The sequence below is a fragment of the Xenopus laevis genome, chromosome 3S (assembly GCF_017654675.1).
Source record: "Xenopus laevis strain J_2021 chromosome 3S, Xenopus_laevis_v10.1, whole genome shotgun sequence".
Taxonomy (NCBI): domain Eukaryota; kingdom Metazoa; phylum Chordata; class Amphibia; order Anura; family Pipidae; genus Xenopus; species Xenopus laevis.
The window spans coordinates 5,688,777-5,708,420 of NC_054376.1; the positions used below are offsets into that span (position 1 = coordinate 5,688,777).

General features: G+C 44.1%; 2 protein-coding genes across 4 annotated transcripts in view; one reads left to right on the forward strand and one right to left on the reverse strand.

Moving 5' to 3' along the window:
* The window catches only part of adipor2.S (adiponectin receptor 2 S homeolog), a 38,756-nt gene extending 20,946 nt beyond the window's left edge, over positions 1 to 17,810 (reverse strand). Inside the window, exons 1-2 of one of the 3 annotated variants that reach the window (XM_018254306.2) lie at positions 15,122 to 15,142; positions 5,257 to 5,489 (exon numbers count right to left, since the gene is read on the reverse strand). In XM_018254306.2, coding sequence (XP_018109795.1) covers positions 5,257 to 5,424 — 168 coding nt within the window. In that variant the 5' untranslated portion in view covers positions 5,425 to 5,489; positions 15,122 to 15,142. 3 annotated transcript variants of the gene reach the window in all.
* Positions 16,812 to 17,537, forward strand: LOC121402298 (vicilin-like seed storage protein At2g18540). The gene has a single exon (XM_041589022.1). The coding sequence runs from the start codon at positions 16,812 to 16,814 to the stop codon at positions 17,535 to 17,537; it is 726 nt and encodes a 241-aa protein (XP_041444956.1).
* Positions 17,811 to 19,644: the final 1,834 nt, after the last annotated feature.

Sequence of the window (19,644 nt, forward strand, 5' to 3'; positions counted from 1 at the left end):
CCTTAGTTCCAGGTCACGAGGCTGAAGCACAGGCACTGCAGGAAGTGATGCGTGCAATTGGAAATTGATTCCCTCGGCCTTATAAAAACCCTGCACATAATAATAACCTGTCACTTTGCATAACAGTGATTGGCGCAATCACATTTTAGTAGGCTATTGAGAATAATATTAAAATGAATAGGGGGGCCGTGCCACTAAAGATGGCGGCACACGTCACTGGCACTGCACGTTCCTGCCTGTAACACTGACACAGATTAAGATGACAAAAGCCATTCTAATTTCAACTCACGTTCACTCGATTATTTGAAGCCTCGGGCTTGTGAGCCAATTTAAAAGAACGGCTTTGACAGGAGACCTGGGAATCCTACAGCAAATCAGAGTTCAAACATTTGCATGGTGCTGAATGGCGGATAATGAGTGCCGCTGCTACCCAGCACAAAGGACTGGTAACATGGGCTACAGAAGAAGCAATGCCAGCAGCAATATATTAGGGATTCACCGAATCCAGGAATCGGTTCGGCGTATTTCAGCAGGATTCAGATTCGGCCTAACCGAATCCGAAAATTAGGGGCGGGGAGGGAAATTGCCTGACTTTTTGTCACGAAACAAAGAAGTAAAAAATGTTTTTGCCTTCCCATCCTTAATTTGCATATGCAAATTAGAATTCGGATTCGGTAGTTAGCCAAATCTTTCGCAAAAGATTCGGACGAATCCAAAATAGTGGATTCACTACATCCCTACAAAATATATGGAGAGAAAGATATAGGTTTTAGGGTACAGTCCTGGGTACTAGCAGGGCATGATGGGTTTTAAGCAATGAGGATTTAAGTTGGTAGGGTCTGCAAATCCTGCGCTTACCTAGGTAACAACACTGGGGGGGTGCCCCTTACTTAGGTAAGCAACGCAAATCATTGGGGTGACTAACAACTTGGCACCCCCAAGTAATTTTACCTGTCCTCTTTAATGCAGGGGTCCCCTAATGTGGGCTGAAAACCAGGGCCGGGCCATGCCGTGCCGAACTAGGCCTCGTCTGGTCCTGGCTGCAGTCTATAATAGCTGCAATAACAATTACAAAGGCCCCGATTACCTGCAATCTACGCTCCCTGATGCGCCATCACCATGATGACAGTTGTTCAAAGGCGAGAAAACTTTCTACTGATCACAACAAGGGGCAAAATGCTGTTTGGACAGTGTTTGTTTGGCAAGCCTGAAATGCACCCTTGCTAGTGATGTGTGGGCCAGCCCGATACCTGCGGAATTCGTGTGTTTACCCGTGGGTCGGGCAGGTTTTGGCTGACCCCACACCCCCATTTGCAGGTGGCGGGTTGAGCTCTTCTTCCTGCTCTCCTCACCCGCCACCTTGCACTGCCAGCTTCTGGCTTCCGTTTTTATAGACGCGCGCCTGTGACGTCATGGGTGGGCGTGGGTCTATAAAAGGAACCCGGAGGTCCGGCACGGGCTGAGGGAGGGCAGGTTAGGGTTGGGTGTGGGTCGACCAGCACATCACTAACCCACGCATCAGCCCGCCCCTACCCGGTCCTCAGAAAAATTGTTCTGCTTTAAACTGGTGCAAAAAAAGGTTGGGGAGCGCGGCTGTAATAGAAGATGGCAGGTGCAAATGAAGACTGCGTGTGGATGCAGTTCCAATGACTCTAAAGATGTGTAAAGGTTCACAGCATAAGAAGATTTCACATACATGCCCTCAGCTTAATCAGAATGGACTATTGTAACCTTCTACTTCTGCATGACCCTGATTTTATCTTTCCCTCAAACCCAAAAAGCTCATTGGCCAAAGATAAAACTGCTTATTGTATTCAGTTATTCCCCTTGCTGGACCTTGCAACATCTCAGCCCTTATCTCGGTTATGTTCCTAGAAGTCACCTTCACTCCTCACCTTTAAACACTACTCTCTCGTACAATAATGGGCAGATTTATCGAGGGTCCAATTGATAGTTCTAATTCAAATTTATGGTCGAAACTGTCGAATTCGACTAGTTATTCAAATTAGATTCAAGTTTTTTTTAAAAACTTTGAGATTCATCATACTCTGGCCCTTTAAGAACTCGAATTCGACAATTTGCCACCTAAAACCTGCCGAATTGCTGTTTGAGACAACGGGGGAGGTCCAGGGATCATTTTCGAGCTATTTGCAGCCTTCCTGACATTCAAGTGTTTTCGGTGAAAAAATTTGAATCTAGCTTTTTAAAATTTGAATCAAATTTCGATTCGAGTTTTCCGGTCGTTTCCATTCCCTTAAGTTGTAAAAATGTTATTTGATTATTACATTTCGATTAGTCGAATTTCAAATTTATGGGTGTTTTTAAAAACTCGCAGAAATACGACCTTTTGATAAATGTGCCTCGAAGTCTTTCTCCCCTGGTGGCTCCTGAAAACTCGATCTCCTCCTGCCTTCCTATCCGAACTGCAATCCAACCTCTTGGATACAAAAATGATCTAGTGTGCATAAAACTAAAAACTTCGAGGGCAGAAACACACGCTCAGATTTGGGGCGATTTAGTTGGCCAGCGATAAATCGCCTCTTCTTAGGGACGACTAATCTCCCAGAACTGCCTCCTGCCCTCTAGAATGTAAATCGCCGGCGGGATGGCACTCAGAGCGCTTTGTTTTCCAAAGTCGCCCGAAGTTCTCGGGGGGGCGACTTCGGAAAATAAAGCACGCTGAGTGCCATCCCGACAGCGGTTTACAGAGAGGGAAGCAGTTCGGGGAAATTAGTCGCCCCGAAAAAGAGGAGATTTGTCGCTGGCCAACTAATCTCCCCGAATCTGAGTGTGTGTCTCTGCCCTTAAGAAGGAGGGAAGCAGTTCGGGGAAATTAGTCGCCCCGAAAAGAGGAGATTTGTCGCTGGCCAACTAATCTCCCCGAATCTGAGTGTGTGTCTCTGCCCTTAAGAGAGAGGGAAGCAGTTCGGGGGAAATTAGTCGCCCCGAAAAGAGGAGATTTGTCGCTGGCCAACTAATCTCCCCGAATCTGAGTGTGTGTCTCTGCCCTTAAGAGAGAGGGAAGCAGTTCGGGGAAATTAGTCGCCCCGAAAAGAGGAGATTTGTCGCTGGCCAACTAATCTCCCCGAATCTGAGTGTGTGTCTCTGCCCTTAAGAGAGAGGGAAGCAGTTCGGGGAAATTAGTCGCCCCGAAAAGAGGAGATTTGTCGCTGGCCAACTAATCTCCCCGAATCTGAGCGCGTGTCTCTGCCCTTAAGGGTTACAGGGTATTTGTAAGTACTATTGTGTTCCGACTCTTGAAGTAATGTAGCCCGAAAACCAGTTCTACTCCATGTCTGTTAATCTGCAGAACCGGAAGTGCAGAGAGGAGAAACAAACAGATGTTGATTCCAATGGCAATTAATAACAACTGTTGGAAATATGTAAGGAATGTATATTGGAAAGTTGCGAAGAATCACACGTTCTTTTATGATGCAACCGTTTTTGGGGTGGAGTTCCCCTTTATCTGAAGGGTTTCACATGACACCGGTTCATCTGTCAATAGGGGAAACCTGCAGAGAACTTGCTGACTTTCTCAAAACACAGCGTAATTGAAGCCTGGTGTCAGTGTTTGTGCAACTGCAGGAGCAGCACAGCGGGGAAACTAAATAGCCAAAGAACAATGGACGGTACATTATGTCCAGGGCTGGGACAAAAAGAAAAAGAAAACAAGGAACTGGCATTCAGGCTGAGACAGCGCATAACCTGACACCACCCGCTTCAGACTGAAACGTTGGCCCCAGTCCCAACTCCAGGGAAACATACGAGGCAGTTATGTGCAACAATTATCTGATTAAATTGTCTAATGAGAACGGGAGGAAGAGATAAAAGAACAAATGCTTCCGGCTGTAAACCATGTGCATCGGCTGCCGAACTGCTCACTTCCAAAATCCGCTTATCCGGAAACTCATTATCCAGAATGCTCCGAATTACGTAAAGGCCTTCTCCTTTGGACTCCATTTTATTCAAATACAGGTAAGGGACCTGTTATCCAGAATGCTGGGGACCTGGGGTTTTCCGGATAACGGATGTTTTTCTGTAATTTAGATATTCATACTTTGTCTACTAGAGGTACCGTTTTATTATTATGAGAAAAAGGAAATTATTTTTAATTAGTTGTATAAAATAGCGTCTATGGGAGAGGGCCTTTCCGTAATTCAGAGCTTTCTGGATAACAGGTTTCCAGATAACCTGTACTCCCAACTAAGATATAAATAATCCTTATTAGAAGCAAAACCAGCCTATTGGGTTTATTTAATGTTTATATGATTTTCTAGAGGACTTAAGGTATGAAGATAAAAATTACAGAAAGATCCGTTATCCGGAAAACCCCAGTTCACGAGCATTGTAGATAACAGGTCCCATACCTATAATAATAATAATAATAATAATAATAATAATAATAATAATAATAATAATAATAATAAAACAGTAGCTTGTACATGATCCCAACTAAGATATAATTAATCCTTACTAGAAGCAAAACCAGCCTGTTGGGTTTATTTAATGTTTAAAGGATTTTCTAGTGGACTTAAGGTATGAAGATCCAAATTATAGAAAGACCCGTTATCCGGAAAACCCCAGTTCACGAGCATTGTGGATAACAGGTCCCATGCCTATAATAATAAAACAGTAGCTTGTACTTGATCCCAACTAAGATATAATTAATCCTTATTGGAAGCAAAACCAGCCTATTGGGTTTATTTAATGTTTAAAGGATTTTCTAGTGGACTTAAGATATGAAAATCCAAATTACAGAATGATCCGTTATCCGGAAAACCCCAGTTCACGAGCATTGTGGATAACAGGTCCCATTCCTATAATAATAATAAAACAGTAGCTTGTACATGATCCCAACTAAGATATAATTAACCGTTATTAGAAGCAAAGCCAGCCTGTTGGGTTTATTTAATGTTTAAAGGATTTTCTAGTGAACCTAAGGTATGAAGATCCAAATTATAGAAAGATCCGTTATCCGGAAAACCCCAGTTCACGAGCATTGTGGATAACAGGTCCCATGCCTATAATAATAAAACAGTAGCTTGTACTTGATCCCAACTAAGATATAATTAATCCTTATTGGAAGCAAAACCAGCCTATTGGGTTTATTTAATGTTTAAAGGATTTTCTAGTGGACTTAAGATATGAAAATCCAAATTACAGAATGATCCGTTATCCAGAAAACCCAAGGTCATGAGAATTGTGGATAACAGGTCCCATACCTGTACTCTTATAATGAATAAAGCTTGTACTTACATTATCTGGTGCAGGATTCGGAGGGGGGTCCGCCAAGAGGGGGCACAGATTGTCGAACTGTTCATGCTGGGAGTCTGTGGAGGTGACTGGCATGTGTCCTTTGCGCAGTCGCAGGACAGACTCGGGTCCGGTGCTGCACCCCTCTTGTTCTTCTTCTTGTGTGTTCATGGGATGAGGAGACCTGTCTATGTTAGAAGCCGTTCGCCTCGAGCAGCCAGAGTCACAGGTGATATCTGCAAACAAAGCACAGAACTTTAGTTTTACATCCTCAGAAGCCAATTCTTCTGTTCTTTAACCCAAACGCTGTGTGAGCACCCGCACACATGGCCTATGGAATTCTAAAGTGGCTACAAAGGGCATCTGGCTGGAATTCTGGCACATACTGGGAGAATAGGCAGTCATATTCGTCAGGGAATATCCGGCCGGCTGCTAACGTGCTGCTCCCTCCCGAGTGAAGTTGTGAAGTCTGTATCAATCTCTTATAAAGAAAAACTTCACGTTGATAAGGGAAACACACCCTCGACCACTATCAGTTATTCCAAGGACTGGACTTTCTACGGTTATAAATCTCATATAACATATGTCACGTCAATAATTGCAAAAGATCTCTGGATATAGAGCAAGGGTAACAATGTGAGTAAAGTGGAGTAGGTTAAAAATTATGAAATTCAATGTACGCAGCAGTCCTGTCCTGCTTTATGGCAGCTGAGATTCTAGTTATCTGTATAACAGAACATTCTGTCCCAGTGGCTGCACAGATCGTATCTGATCCCCATTGTAAGCAGCAGTCCTGCCCTGCTTTATGGCAGCTGAGATTCTAGTTATCTGTATAACAGAGCATTCTGTCCCAGTGGCTGCACAGATCCTATCTGATCCCCATTGTAAGCAGCAGTCCTGCCCTGCTTTATGGCAGCTGAGATTCTAGCTATCTGTATAACAGAACATTCTGTCCCAGTGGCTGCACAGATCCTATCTGATCCCCATTGTAAGCAGCAGTCTGTCCTGCTTTATGGCAGCTGAGATTCTAGCTATCTGTATAACAGAACATTCTGTCCCAGTGGCTGCACAGATCCTATCTGATCCCCATTGTAAGCAGCAGTCCTGTCCTGCTTTATGGCAGCTGAGATTCTAGCTATCTGTATAACAGAACATTCTGTCTCAGCAAAAAAAAAAACTACAGAAAGAATTAGAATCTACTTCCAAACTAAAACAAGACTGATTCATTCAGGCACATAGTGTAATGCTCCAGCTGTTGCCAGGCCAGAAGTAAAATCTCTGGAACATCGTATTCCAGTCTCTCAGTGTATGGTTGCTAGGGTAATTTGGACCCTAGCAACCAGATGGCTGAAATTGCAAACTGGAGAGCTGCTGAATAAAAAGCTAAATCACTGGAAAATCAAAAATAATAAAAAATGAAAACCAATTGCAAATGGTCTCAGAATATCCCTCTCTACTTCATACTATCAGTTAACTCAAAAGTAAGGTATATTATATTTACTAATATAAATTGGCGTTTGCCTAGGTTTCCTATGGCACAAAAATAAAGTAATTACGATAATGCTTTCATTTTCCCTTCCCTTAAATGTGACTTTATTAGAGTTTAGACTCCAGAGAAAACGGAAGAACAAAGGCCGGCGTCAGTTACATTCTTATACCAACTGGTACAAAGAACCTGGCACATCTGGGATGGGCAACACACAAAGGTCAGTGGCAAAGGGTATTAAAGGGCAACTATTCAGTAGAACCTGCCAGCTGAAATGTACAGCAAAATATCTGTGATGCAGGAGAGTATCAGTCCAATCCAATGAACGTAACAAGCAACAGTTCTGGATGTTGAAAGCTCTAGTTCAACAGTAGGCAAAACCAAATATATGCAACAATCTCTTGGTTAATATAGTTAATATTGTACCCCCTGTTGTAAAATATAATGATATTATAAGTCAACATATCTATTTAAATGCCTTATATAGGTCTTAGACTTCTGCGGTCTGTAGAGAAAGATCCCATTCCCCTGTACTAAGCACAATTCAGCAGGAACAGTCTCCTAAGTTTGCTCATAGTCTGTACAGAGAGATACCATAAAACTATGGCAGCATAGGTATTCCCTGTACTAAGCACAATTCAGCAGGAACAGTCCCTAAGTTTGCTCATAGTCTATACAGAGAGATCCCATAAAACTATGGCAGCATAGGTATTCCCTGTACTAAGCACAATTCAGCAGGAACAGTCCCTAAGTTTGCTCATAGTCTATACAGAGAGATCCCATAAAACTAAGGCAGCATAGGTGTTCCCTGTACTAAGCACAATTCAGCAGGAACAGCCCATAAGTTTGCTCATAGTCTATACAGAGAGATCCCATAAAACTATGGCAGTATAGGTATTCCCTGTACTAAGCACAATTCAGCAGGAACAGTCCCCTAAGTTTGCTCATAGTCTGTACAGAGAGATCCCATAAAACTATGGCAGCATACGTATTCCCTGTAATAAGCACAATTCAGCAGGAACAGTCCCCTAAGTTTGCTCATAGTCTGTACAGAGAGATCCCATAAAACTATGGCAGCATAGGTATTCCCCTGTACTAAGCACAATTCAGCAGGAACAGTCCCCTAAGTTTGCTCATAGTCTATACAGAGAGTTCCCATAAAACTATGGCAGCATAGGTATTCCCCTGTACTAAGCACAATTCAGCAGGAACAGTCCCCTAAGTTTGCTCATAGTCTGTACAGAGAGATCCCATAAAACTATGGCAGCATAGGTATTTCTCTATATGAAGCACAATTCAGCAGGAACAACCCCTAAGTTTGTACAAAGTCTTTATACTGTACACATTATCCTAGGAAAGTATAGAAACTGTAATATTATGGGGTTCTTTTAACTGAAGGGAGTGATTTGAGATGATTTCTTGCATTAGGTCACAGTTTCTTTTCCAACACAAAACAACAACATGTCTAACAGCTGTTTACGTGGCACAGTGGATAACATGTGGGTTTCCTTCTGGTCCCTCCTACTGTCAGTTCATTGGCTCCAGATAAAACAAGACTACGATAGGGAAATTAGATTGTAAGCTCCACTAGCACCGGGAGTCGCATATACCATTAACAAAGCGGTTTGCTAAATGAATAAATGCCATGAATAACTTTATTCTTATTTAACAAATCAGTGGGTCCTTTTTCTCTAGACTATGCCACGGTTACTTCCTAAGCCCCCATATGGCACCTCCATTCAAAAACATTTCCAGCTTCTTCTATTAATGAAAAAGAACCACGGCAGATCCTTGAGCTGAAAGCGTTCGGTTGTCCTACAGCTGTTTGTTTTTGTTTTCAGGACTGCGTGTAACCACCGTTCCTACCAAAATAAGCAGGGGGAGCCTCTGAGGGGGGGGCTAAATGGCGTGTACACAATGTGCATGTGATGTGAACCAGGGATATTTATAGAGACGAATAGAACCCGGTCGAAGAATGCCCTGCTTTAATGAAAAGGAGCGGCAAAATTATACATATTTCAGCTGAAATAAAGATATATGTATATAAACCCATCTGTTGGCAGAGAATGCTGTAGCCACAATGGCCAACAGATCTACTAGACTATAATTGTGGTGCCCAGATAAAGTATTTATATGCCACTTACCCATCCCATAGGGCATCAAGTTACCCAGTATACAATGTATAGTTAATACTCAATTCTTTGTGAAGCCAGAAAGAGCAGAAGGAAGCACAATTCAGCAGGAACAGTCCCTAAGTTTGCTCATAGTCTGTACAGAGAGATCCCATATAACTATGGCAGCATAGGTATTCCCCTGTACTAAGCACAATTCAGCAGGAACAGTCCCCTAAGTTTGCTCATAGTCTGTACAGAGAGATCCCATAAAACTATGGCAGCATAGGTATTCCCTGTACTAAGCACAATTCAGCAGGAACAGTCCCCTAAGTTTGCTCATAGTCTGTACAGAGAGATCCCATAAAACTATGGCAGCATAGGTATTCCCCTGTACTAAGCACAATTCAGCAGAAACAGCCTGCTAAGTTTGCTCATAGACTGTACAGAGAGATCCCATAAAACTATGGCAGCATAGGTATCCCCTGTACTAAGCACAATTCAGCAGGAACAGTCCCTAAATTTGCTCATAGTCTGTACAGAGAGATCCCATAAAACTATGGCAGCATAGGTATTCCCTGTACTAAGCACAATTCAGCAGGAACAGCCCCTAAGTTTGCTCATAGTCTGTACAGAGAGATCCCATAAAACTATGGCAGCATAGGTATTCCCTGTACTAAGCACAATTCAGCAGAAACAGCCTGCTAAGTTTGCTCATAGACTGTACAGAGAGATCCCATAAAACTATGGCAGCATAGGTATTCCCTGTACTAAGCACAATTCAGCAGAAACAGCCTGCTAAGTTTGCTCATAGTCTGTACAGAGAGATCCCATAAAACTATAGCAGCATAGGTATTCCCTGTACTAAGCACAATTCAGCAGAAACAGCCTGCTAAGTTTGCTCATAGACTGTACAGAGAGATCCCATAAAACTATGGCAGCATAGGTATTCCCTGTACTAAGCACAATTCAGCAGGAACAGTCCCTAAATTTGCTCATAGTCTGTACAGAGAGATCCCATAAAACTATGGCAGCATAGGTATTCCCTGTACTAAGCACAATTCAGCAGGAACAGCCCCTAAGTTTGCTCATAGTCTGTACAGAGAGATCCCATAAAACTATGGCAGCATAGGTATTCAAGTATATTGAAGTGATTACACCGCACACCCGGAAATTTACTCACTTTCGCTGCTCTAGTGGTGCTGGTCATCCGCCGACCCGACAAGGCCCCTCAGCAACAGCAATTCAACAATTATGGATCCGCACACACCAGTTTTTCTGCAGTGGGGAAGCCCCCTTTCTTTTATTTATATTCACCACCAATATCGATACCGATATTCCCCTGTACTAAGCACAATTCAGCAGGAACAGCCCCTATGTTTGCTCATAGTCTGTATAGAAAGATCCCATAAAACTATAACAGCATAGGTATTCCCTGTACTAAGCACAATTCAGCAGGAACAGTCCCTAAGTTTGCTCATAGTCTGTACAGAGAGATGCCATAAAACTATGGCAGCATAGGTATTCCCCTGTACTAAGCACAATTCAGCAGGAACAGTCCCCTAAGTTTTCTCATAGTCTGTACAGAAAGACTCCATAAAACTATGACAGCATAGGTATTCCCTGTACTAAGCACAATTCAGCAGTAACAGTCCCCTAAGTTTGCTCATAGTCTGTACAGAGAGATCCCATAAAACTATGACAGCATAGGTATTCCCCTGTACTGAGCACAATTCAGCAGGAACAGCCCCCTAGGTTTGCTCATAGTCTGTACAGAAAGACTCCATAAAACTATGGCAGCATAGGTATTTCTCTATATGAAGCACAATTCAGCAGGAACAAAACTGGACGACACCCCCAAAAAAAATCACTCTTGTTGACAGAAATACCTTCCCGTGGGATGGCAGAAGTGTCTCTTCAATTTCTGAAATCGCCCCGGTTTCTATGTGAGGCAACTTCAGAATACCAAAGCGAAGCTTATGCTATCCCACCGGCGATTCACATTCTTGCAGATGGGAAGTCTCAATGAGATTAGCATTGAAGATTTATCGCAGGCGATATTTCACCCCGTTTTTCGTTTCTGGCGATCTATCTGAAACCAACTGAACTGAAAAAAGTTTCGAAGGGTGAACAATCCCTTTAAAGGGCAATTCACCGCCATTAGCAAAACTGTAATAACTGGAAAAAAAAAAAACACAGAAATGTTTAGAAACTTTCATAAAATGCCAAATGAACATGGTAATTAGGGGTGTGGTCACACAAAAATGGGCGTGGTCAAATATATTCGGTATGCTCCATGCGGCAAATCTTTTTGTCCCTCTTTCTATTTCCAAAATGGGAGATATGCCCAAGGCTTCATATCATCCTCGGCCAACTAGAAGTCCCACCTTGAGGGATGGATTTATTAGTCTTGTTTATTTATAGAACTCAGGCAATTCTGCAGCCCAAATGCCAATAGCCTGTCTATCACCCCCTGTCTCTGCCATAGGCATAGGGAGGGGCAATATATGTCTTCACTTTTATATATTATTACCGACTTGATTTTCTGCCTAAACTTCTTCGGTAGGGAGTAACCCGAGGCACACCCTATGGCAGGGTGGGACAACCACTGTAAAAAAAACAAATATTGCTTAATTTTAAAAAAAAAAAGGGTGGGTGGCAAATATCTGCAAGCAACTAGGGCTGGGCCAATGGAGTGTGGAGTGTTTTACGGATAAGCACCAAATCCAGGTTCCGGCACAGTTGGGCAGGCCATCATTCGTACATTGGCCAATAAGTAGCTGACTTGCTGTGGACGGATCAAGCTGGCTGCTTTAATCAGCTCATGCACCTTCAGTTTAAATAGAGAGGGTCAGCTGTGCAAAGGTAGGCTGCTCCTATACACACATGACCATGTGCAATGAGAATAAGACAGACTTCCCCTTTAAAGTATCAAGCGTGTTCATTTTGGAAATAATCCTCGATGAATCGCACTGTAATACAGCAGGATATAGCGAACTGTAGGCTCTTGCACATCCTTCTCTGTATATTTGCATATATGCAACGGCACTGCCATATTTGCATGTCCTCGGCCGTTTCATTTTCTGTAGCAAAATAAGGAACATCTCATGGGCCAAAATGGACGGTGCTTTTCTGCTTAAGAGCCACAGGGCAGCTCATGTCTCCTGCAATGAAATGAACCCCACCATTGCCCGAACTCACTAATAGCCCATACAGAATCAGGGACGTGATTGGTGCATTGCCAGGGAGGAATGAATATGAGAGAGAGAGAGTGGTCGGCACAACCGTGCCAAGTAGTAGTGGAAGCACAGCACATCCTCACTTAAGTATCACTATCTGCTCATAAGCCCATGGCCAAGATCATTTTTAAATCCCTTGTTATAAAAATTGTATACATTAATTAACTTTTTAGCACTTTTTGCATTTGGTGCAATACCTCTGGGTCTGCGCTGATCCGGGGGGGGTCATTAGGTTTCTTTTCCCCCTGAACCTGGCTTGCATAGGGCATAATCAATTTTGGGACCTCTTCAGCTCTGGAAACACTGGAAGCTGAAAGATCCTTGGATTTATATATGTATAAGCGTACCACTTTTTACTGTGGGTTCTCATGCCCCACACCTTAGGAGAGTAATTCAATAGGAATTCGTAATTGCAGGCAGGCATCAATCCGGAACACCAAGGAGTACAATTTAGGAGCCCAAAATTTAAAAATAGTACAAAAAACATTATGCATAAAAAAACAAAAAGCCTTCGTGTTTTGTGTCACCAAGGGACACTTAATCATAGGCTATGCCTTAATATTAGCCTATGATTAAGTGTCCCTTGGTGACACAAAACGCGTAAGGCTTTATGTTTTTTTACACATAATCTGTTCCGGATTGGTTCCTGCCTGCAATTACAAATTCCTATTTCTTCAGTTCTGTACCCCTTGTAAGCCTTTGCACTGGAGGGGGGATGGATACTGGGACCCCGCTAGCCATGCGGCAAATTGAGTCTGAAGACCCTTTCTTCCTTGCCTGCGGATTAAGTGATCCACCAAACGAGCGGACCTCTCCCCGATATGCCCACATTGAAGTGGGCAATATTGGGCTGATCCGATCATGGGCCCTAGGACCCAACGATCAGATCATTCATAATGGATCCGATACGGGCGGTCGGATCACTGGACCACATGAACGCAATGATGCGGCCGCGATCCGACGGGATTTTTCAACCTGTCTGATCCAGATCTGGCTGACTTTCGACCAGATATCGATCGTGGAAGCCCGTCGGATGGCCCCACACAAGGGACAATAAGCTGCCAACTGTTTGTCGACAGCTTTTATCAGCCCGTTTTAATTTTTTCGTCTTTTGGCCTTGATGACTTGAACAAAGTCCACTTGCACTTTGTGCGACACTTTATGCACTGCTCGAGCTTCAAATCTTGGAGCCCAAGGCAATACTACTTAATCCAGGGCCCTGTCTGAGTGGCCCACTCTTGATCAGTTTGCACACCACTCCCCCCTCTGCATGGCCCACACCTCTGTCAATTGCCCCCACTGCCGGCCTTTGCTATCTCACTCTCCCTCCGACTGCACCCCCCTACTTGCTCCAGAAACCTACGTCTACCCCTAGTTCCAGCCCTGGTGGTCTGGCACAACCAACAACCAAGTACAGATGTCTGCCATACCAACCAATCAGCAGTTAGCTTTTACTGAGGGAGTGCAGCCAGAGGAATGAAAGAAAACATCTGATTGGTTGCAGTGGGTTACTGGGCTGAGGAATACTTTACTCGCTGTACTACATAACCCCCACAGCAGTGGATTAATTCAGAAAAACCCAGATAGACAAGCAGAACATCGGTTTGTATCATCTGCCGCGATCCCAATACATGAAGATACTTCCAATGCAACTGCTGCTTTGTCAGCTTATAATGTTTAATTGGCTTGAGCACATCTCATAATCCCGCAAATCCTCACCAAGATATTAATGTCAAGGTCCTGCATGGAGATAAGGAGCAGCGTTTACAACAATTGCGTGGAAAATGCAGTCAGCCTAATTAAACGCTGCTGCTAATAAACGTAACCTCCGATACTGAAAGTGATCACTGAAGGAGCTTCCCCTTTAATCTTAAAGGACCAGTAACAAATTAAAAAAATGTGTTTCTTTGTAACAAAAAAGACAGTTTTAACTTTTAAATCGAAAATTCTCTGCATGCGCTCCTCTGCAGAAACGATGACAGGGCGACAATTCATCGTGCGGCGCTCGATTTCTCCTTCCTGGCTATTTCCTATCGAAGGCATGGAGGAGAAATCGAGTGCCGCACAATGGATCGTCGCCCTGTAGCGGTTTATGAAGAGGAGCGCATGCAGAGAATCGGCACGTTATTTCTTAATAAAAGCTTTGCGATTTAAAAGTTAAAACTGTCTTGTTGGGTTTTTTATTATAAAGAAGCGAATTTTTTTAAAATTTTTTTTAATGTTACTGGTCCTTTAAAACACATTGGGACGGTAAAGCTGGCCATAGACATGTAGATTTCCCGAAATAGCCCACTACTAAAAGAATAGTAAAATAGCCGGAATAGGTCAGTTTTCGATGAAATTCGATTCGTACAAATCGAAGTAACAGCGCATTTGATCGAATTCGATTCGAAGTTTTTCCAAAAAGAAACTTTGATTTTTCCACCAATTGACTTCAAGTAGGTTCTAGGAGGTCCCCCATAGGCTAAAACAGCAATTTGGCAGGTTTTAGATGGCGAACGGTCGAAGTCCAATTTTTAATGAGACAGTAGATGATAAATTTCGAATTTTCGATTATTTTTAAAATGCAAATAGAATTTTTTTAGTTCAAATTTTCACTTCGACCTTTGAGAAATCTGCCCCTTAATGTTGGGTCCGGGTTCTCATGCCCCAGACCTTGAGCAGAGGGGACTCAATCACAAAAAATTAAAGTTGTAGGCAGGCATCAAACTGGAACATCCAAAAGTAGAACCCAGGAGCTCAATGTTTAAATAGTACAAACATATTTATTTTTACATCATGTATAAAAGGTAAAAGCCTTACGCGTTTCGTGTCATAAAGGGACACTTTATCACCCAAATTTCAGCCAAATTGACCTTCAAGCTGGGTTTCAGGGTATGTATGACAGAAAATGGCAATTCACCCCAATTCTCACAGGTTGGGAACCACTGGCTTAAATAATGAAGCAATACAAACTGGCATGTAACAGGTTAATGTTACAGCAGATTTAGGCGATATTACACAACATCACTGTTTAACAACCTGTGACTCACTTTAACGACACAGCAGTCAACTCCTAATGTTGCCCTGGTACTGCTCTCTCCACGGATTTGGCTTTTCCCTAATTAAAGTTCAATGGTGAGAACAGATAGTGCATTGTATTCCTTGGGAAAAAAAAAAAAAGATAAACACCTCGTAAGGGGTGTGCCATAAAACTGGCACCAACATAGTGTTTATTGTCCATTTCTAGGCTGGAAGACAAGTTGCCGTGCGGCTTTAAACTTCTGCTTCAGGAGTCAGAACTAGCAGTGCAGAAAACAAAAAACAGCCAAAGGCATACAGCTCCCGACTGCAGTTACATATACAAATACATAAAAACTTGTAAAAATTTTAAATTAATGTATATTGGAAAGCTGCTTAGGATTTCGGTCATATGTGGGGGGAGGGGGACTGTTTCTGGGTGAAGTTCCCCTTTAACTACTGGTCAGACGTGAAAGATAATGCTGCTCGGCTGGTTAAACTTGAGCTACTGGTTAGATCCGAAAGATAAGTCAGGGCAGGTGTCGACATGAATTATAGAGCAGCCTAAGGGAGTCTGATTTTGGAGGAGGAGTAAGTGTGCAACAGAACTACAGCCACTTGGGGTGAGTTGATGCACTTAGTAATTGCAGGCACAGGGGGCTGGCAGTTTAGTGCAACTGTCAGGCTGTTCTGGTGGGAGTGGTAAGAACAAAGAAGAAGAAGACCCATTATGTGATACCAGGGCAGGTGCAGTGCAGAGTAGACAGCAGGCAGGTGTAATTTGATGGTGACAGAGAAAAGGATGAGGCTCATGTTCCCTTGGCAGAGAGAAGTCATTACACACAGGGGCACATTTACTATTGGTCGAATATCAAGGGTTATCGAGACCGTCTAAGTAAAATCCTTCAACTTCGAATATCGAAGTCGAAGCATTTACCGCACTTCGTTCATTCGAACAATCGTAGGAAAAATCGTCCGGGCGAACGATTAAATCCTTCGAATCGAACGATTCGAAAGGATTTTAATTCATCGATCGAACGATTTTCCTTCGCTAAAAAAATACTTAGAAAGCCTATGGGGACCTTCCCCATAGGCTAACATTGGCGCTCGGTGGGTTTTAGGTGGCGAAGTAGGTGGTCAAAGTTTTTTTTTAAAGAGACAGTACTTCGACTATCGAATGGTCGAATTATTTTTAGTTCGAATCATCGATTCAAAGTCGTAGTCGAAGTAGCCAATTCGATGGTCGAAGTAGCCAAAAAAAACCTTCGAAAATTTGAAGTTTTTTTCTTTCTAATCCTTCACTCGAGCTAAGTAAATGTGCCCCACATTGTACATAAACCCACCGGCCTGAATTTTACATTTTATTTTCATATTTCATGGCTAGTGAGTGAGGCAACTAAGAAGCGCAAAGTGGGGCCAGCGATGCAGAGTTGGAGGGTTGGTTGGGCACAGAGCTCAGGGTGTATTTATACACAAGAGATACATTATAGTATTCCCAGCTGACACTTACAGCAAATACACTCACAGATAGAACTCACAACTATGGCAATGAGTGGAGCTGACAAACTGCTTGGGGTTACATTGGGGGACAGACAAACGGCTTAAGGAATTGTTTAGGAGACTGGGTGTTAGAGAAGGAAAGTGGAGTGGACTGATGGCAAGGGAAGAGGTTTGACTGACAGGAAAGGGTAAGTGGAGCAGACTGATATTTTTTAAAGGTAAATGGAGCAGAGTGACAGGAAGGGGCGAGTGGAGAAGAGGGAGAGAAAGGGGCGAGTGGAGAAGAGGGAGAGAAAGGGACGAGTGGAGCAGAGGGAGAGAAAGGGGCGAGTGGAGCAGAGAGAGGAAGGGGCGAGTGGAGCAGAGGGAGAGAAAGGGGCGAGTGGAGCAGAGAGAGGAAGGGGCGAGTGGAGCAGAGGGATAGGAAGGAGGGAGAGGAAGGGGCGAGTGGAGCAGAGGGAGAGGAAGGGTCGAGTGGAGCAGAGGGAGAGAAAGGGGCGAGTGGAGCAGAGGGAGAGAAAGGGGCGAGTGGAGCAGAGGGAGAGAAAGGGGCGAGTGGAGCAGAGGGAGAGAAAGGGGCGAGTGGAGCAGAGGGAGAGAAAGGGGCGAGTGGAGCAGAGGGACAGGAAGGGGCGAGTGGAGCAGAGGGACAGGAAGGGGCGAGTGGAGCAGAGGGACAGGAAGGGGCGAGTGGAGCAGAGGGAGAGAAAGGGGCGAGTGGAGCAGAGGGAGAGAAAGGGGCGAGTGGAGCAGAGGGAGAGAAAGGGGCGAGTGGAGCAGAGGGACAGGAAGGGGCGAGTGGAGCAGAGGGACAGGAAGGGGCGAGTGGAGCAGAGGGACAGGAAGGGGCGAGTGGAGCAGAGGGACAGGAAGGGGCGAGTGGAGCAGAGGGAGAGAAAGGGGCGAGTGGAGCAGAGGGAGAGGACAGAGAGAAGTGGAGCAGACTGACAGCACTGACAGATGGAGATAAAGGAGGATGGATCAGACTGACAGGGAAGGGAAATGGATCAGGTTCTCAGTTATGAAAAAGGCGACAAAACAAGGGAAGCTTCACAGTCACATTTGACACAGGGTAACACAGAGAGGCGCGACAGTCGGAAGACACAAACAAAGCCACATCTAGGACCCGACCCCGGCACAAGCTCCTCACCTTTCCCCTTTCCGCGTCTTCAACAGCTCAGCGCTCTGATCTCACCTCCCGGCCCGCTCCGCCTTATTCTCGTCTCCTCGGGTTGCCTGGAATCGTCACCCATGACGCCTATCACACGAGGAACCTGCAGCCTATGGACGAGTCAGCTGCCCGCTACGCTCCTCCCCTCCGCGATGCACTCTGGGAAGAGTAGTTCTACGAAGCCTCTCCTCTCGGTTTGTTTTGCGAGACCAAGGTCAAAGTGCATCACATGATCTCTAAGCGACCAATGGGCGGTCAGATTCGCCACTTCCGCTGGAGCGTCTCTGGTTGCCATAGAGCCCGCTTAACGCTTCCTCACAGAGAAACAGGAAGTGGTCGGAACAGGGCAGGCGTGTGGCACAATGTAAACACAAAGATGTAGGTCATGGGCTGGGGGTATCCAGCTGTGCTGTTACACCCTCTAGTGGTTCTCCAGGGGTTGCTGGGATATGTAGTATTTACAGTTATTAACTATTTCCCCAAGAGACCTGCTTATCTGAAATGGTTACAATGGTGTCTTTGTTTATTTTCAATTGTTACAAACGTATCTAAGTGCAGCTGCTCAGTGTTCTGGGCTCTCTGCCAGAATCCTCTTATTTTTATTAACACAAAATGTATTTAGCGCTTTAAAGTAGTAGGGTGTGTATGTGAGACATTACAGGGGACCTTGCCTAATGGAATTACACAGAACATACCCCCAAACTTTTGAAAAATGTGGAGAGGGACAAAAATATCAGCTGTGTAGTGTGGTGGCCATTTTGACCACACCCATGTTATGGCCACGCCCCCTTATTACCATGTCCATTTTTTTGGCAGGTTATGAATTTCTAGGAGTTTTAGGGCCATGTTTTATGTGTTACAACAGTTTTGCTAATGAAGGCCAAATTACCCTTTAAGCTGTGAGTCAGTTTCCCCAAGAGACCTGCTTATCTTAAATTCTTACAATGGTTTCTTGGCTTATCTTAAATTGTTACAAACGTATCTCAGTGCAGCTGCTCAGTGTTCTGGGCTCTCTGCCAAAATCCTCTTATTTTTATTAAGTTTCAGAAATGTAATATTCTGGCGTCAGTGCAGGAGATCAAAGAGAAACTCGGGACATTTCAGTAAGAAACCCGGGACTGGGGGCCGAGCTGTCAAAATCAGGACTATCCCACAGAAAACATGGCAGTTGGGAGGTAAGATAGAGAAATACAGTATAAGGTATGCAAAATGCTAGAGCTCATTTTGATAGTCTGGGGTAGGGTGCAAAGTTCAAGAAGGAAAGAAATTCCCGGTGTGTAGCCACTAAATTTATAATCTCACCAGTACAAATGTGGAGTCTGGGTGCTCATGCCCCAGACCTACAGCTCAGGGTGGACGTATTCAACCAAAAGAAAAATGGCAGACACTCACAGATCCCACAGACAGGCTTTTAAAAGAACCGGGAACTTTATTTCAGGCCAAACGTAGATCAATACACAGGCTATGTATTCTACTTTTGGCCTGAAATAAAGTTTCAAGTTATTTTAAAAGCCTGTCTGTGGGATCTGTGAGTGTCTGCCATTTTTCTTTTAGGGTGCAAAGTTCCAAAACTGGTACAAATCGCCATGTTATGTTCACTTGCATGCTACCATGGTGCTGGGCCTGTAGGTCAGGGTGCCAAAGGCAAAGCTCCAAATGCCACTGCCTGGGTACAGGCACCCCACCCTGACACCCATGCGTTACTTGCACCCCCACCATTGTACTCAAGGCACATGTCTCTTCGACCTATTCCAAGTTCCAGCCTGCCCCACACTTGGAGCTTAAATGCACAACTATTTACACTTCAGAAAGACCAGTGCCTCTCCCATCAATACAGGGCCTGCATTCAGCAGCACTAATTTCATGAGAAGTATTTAGGGTGGG

Excerpts from the sequence above, each read along its gene's own strand:
- LOC121402298 (XM_041589022.1), top strand. The coding sequence starts at position 16,812 with ATGGAGCAGAGTGACAGGAAGGGGCGAGTGGAGAAGAGGGAGAGAAAG.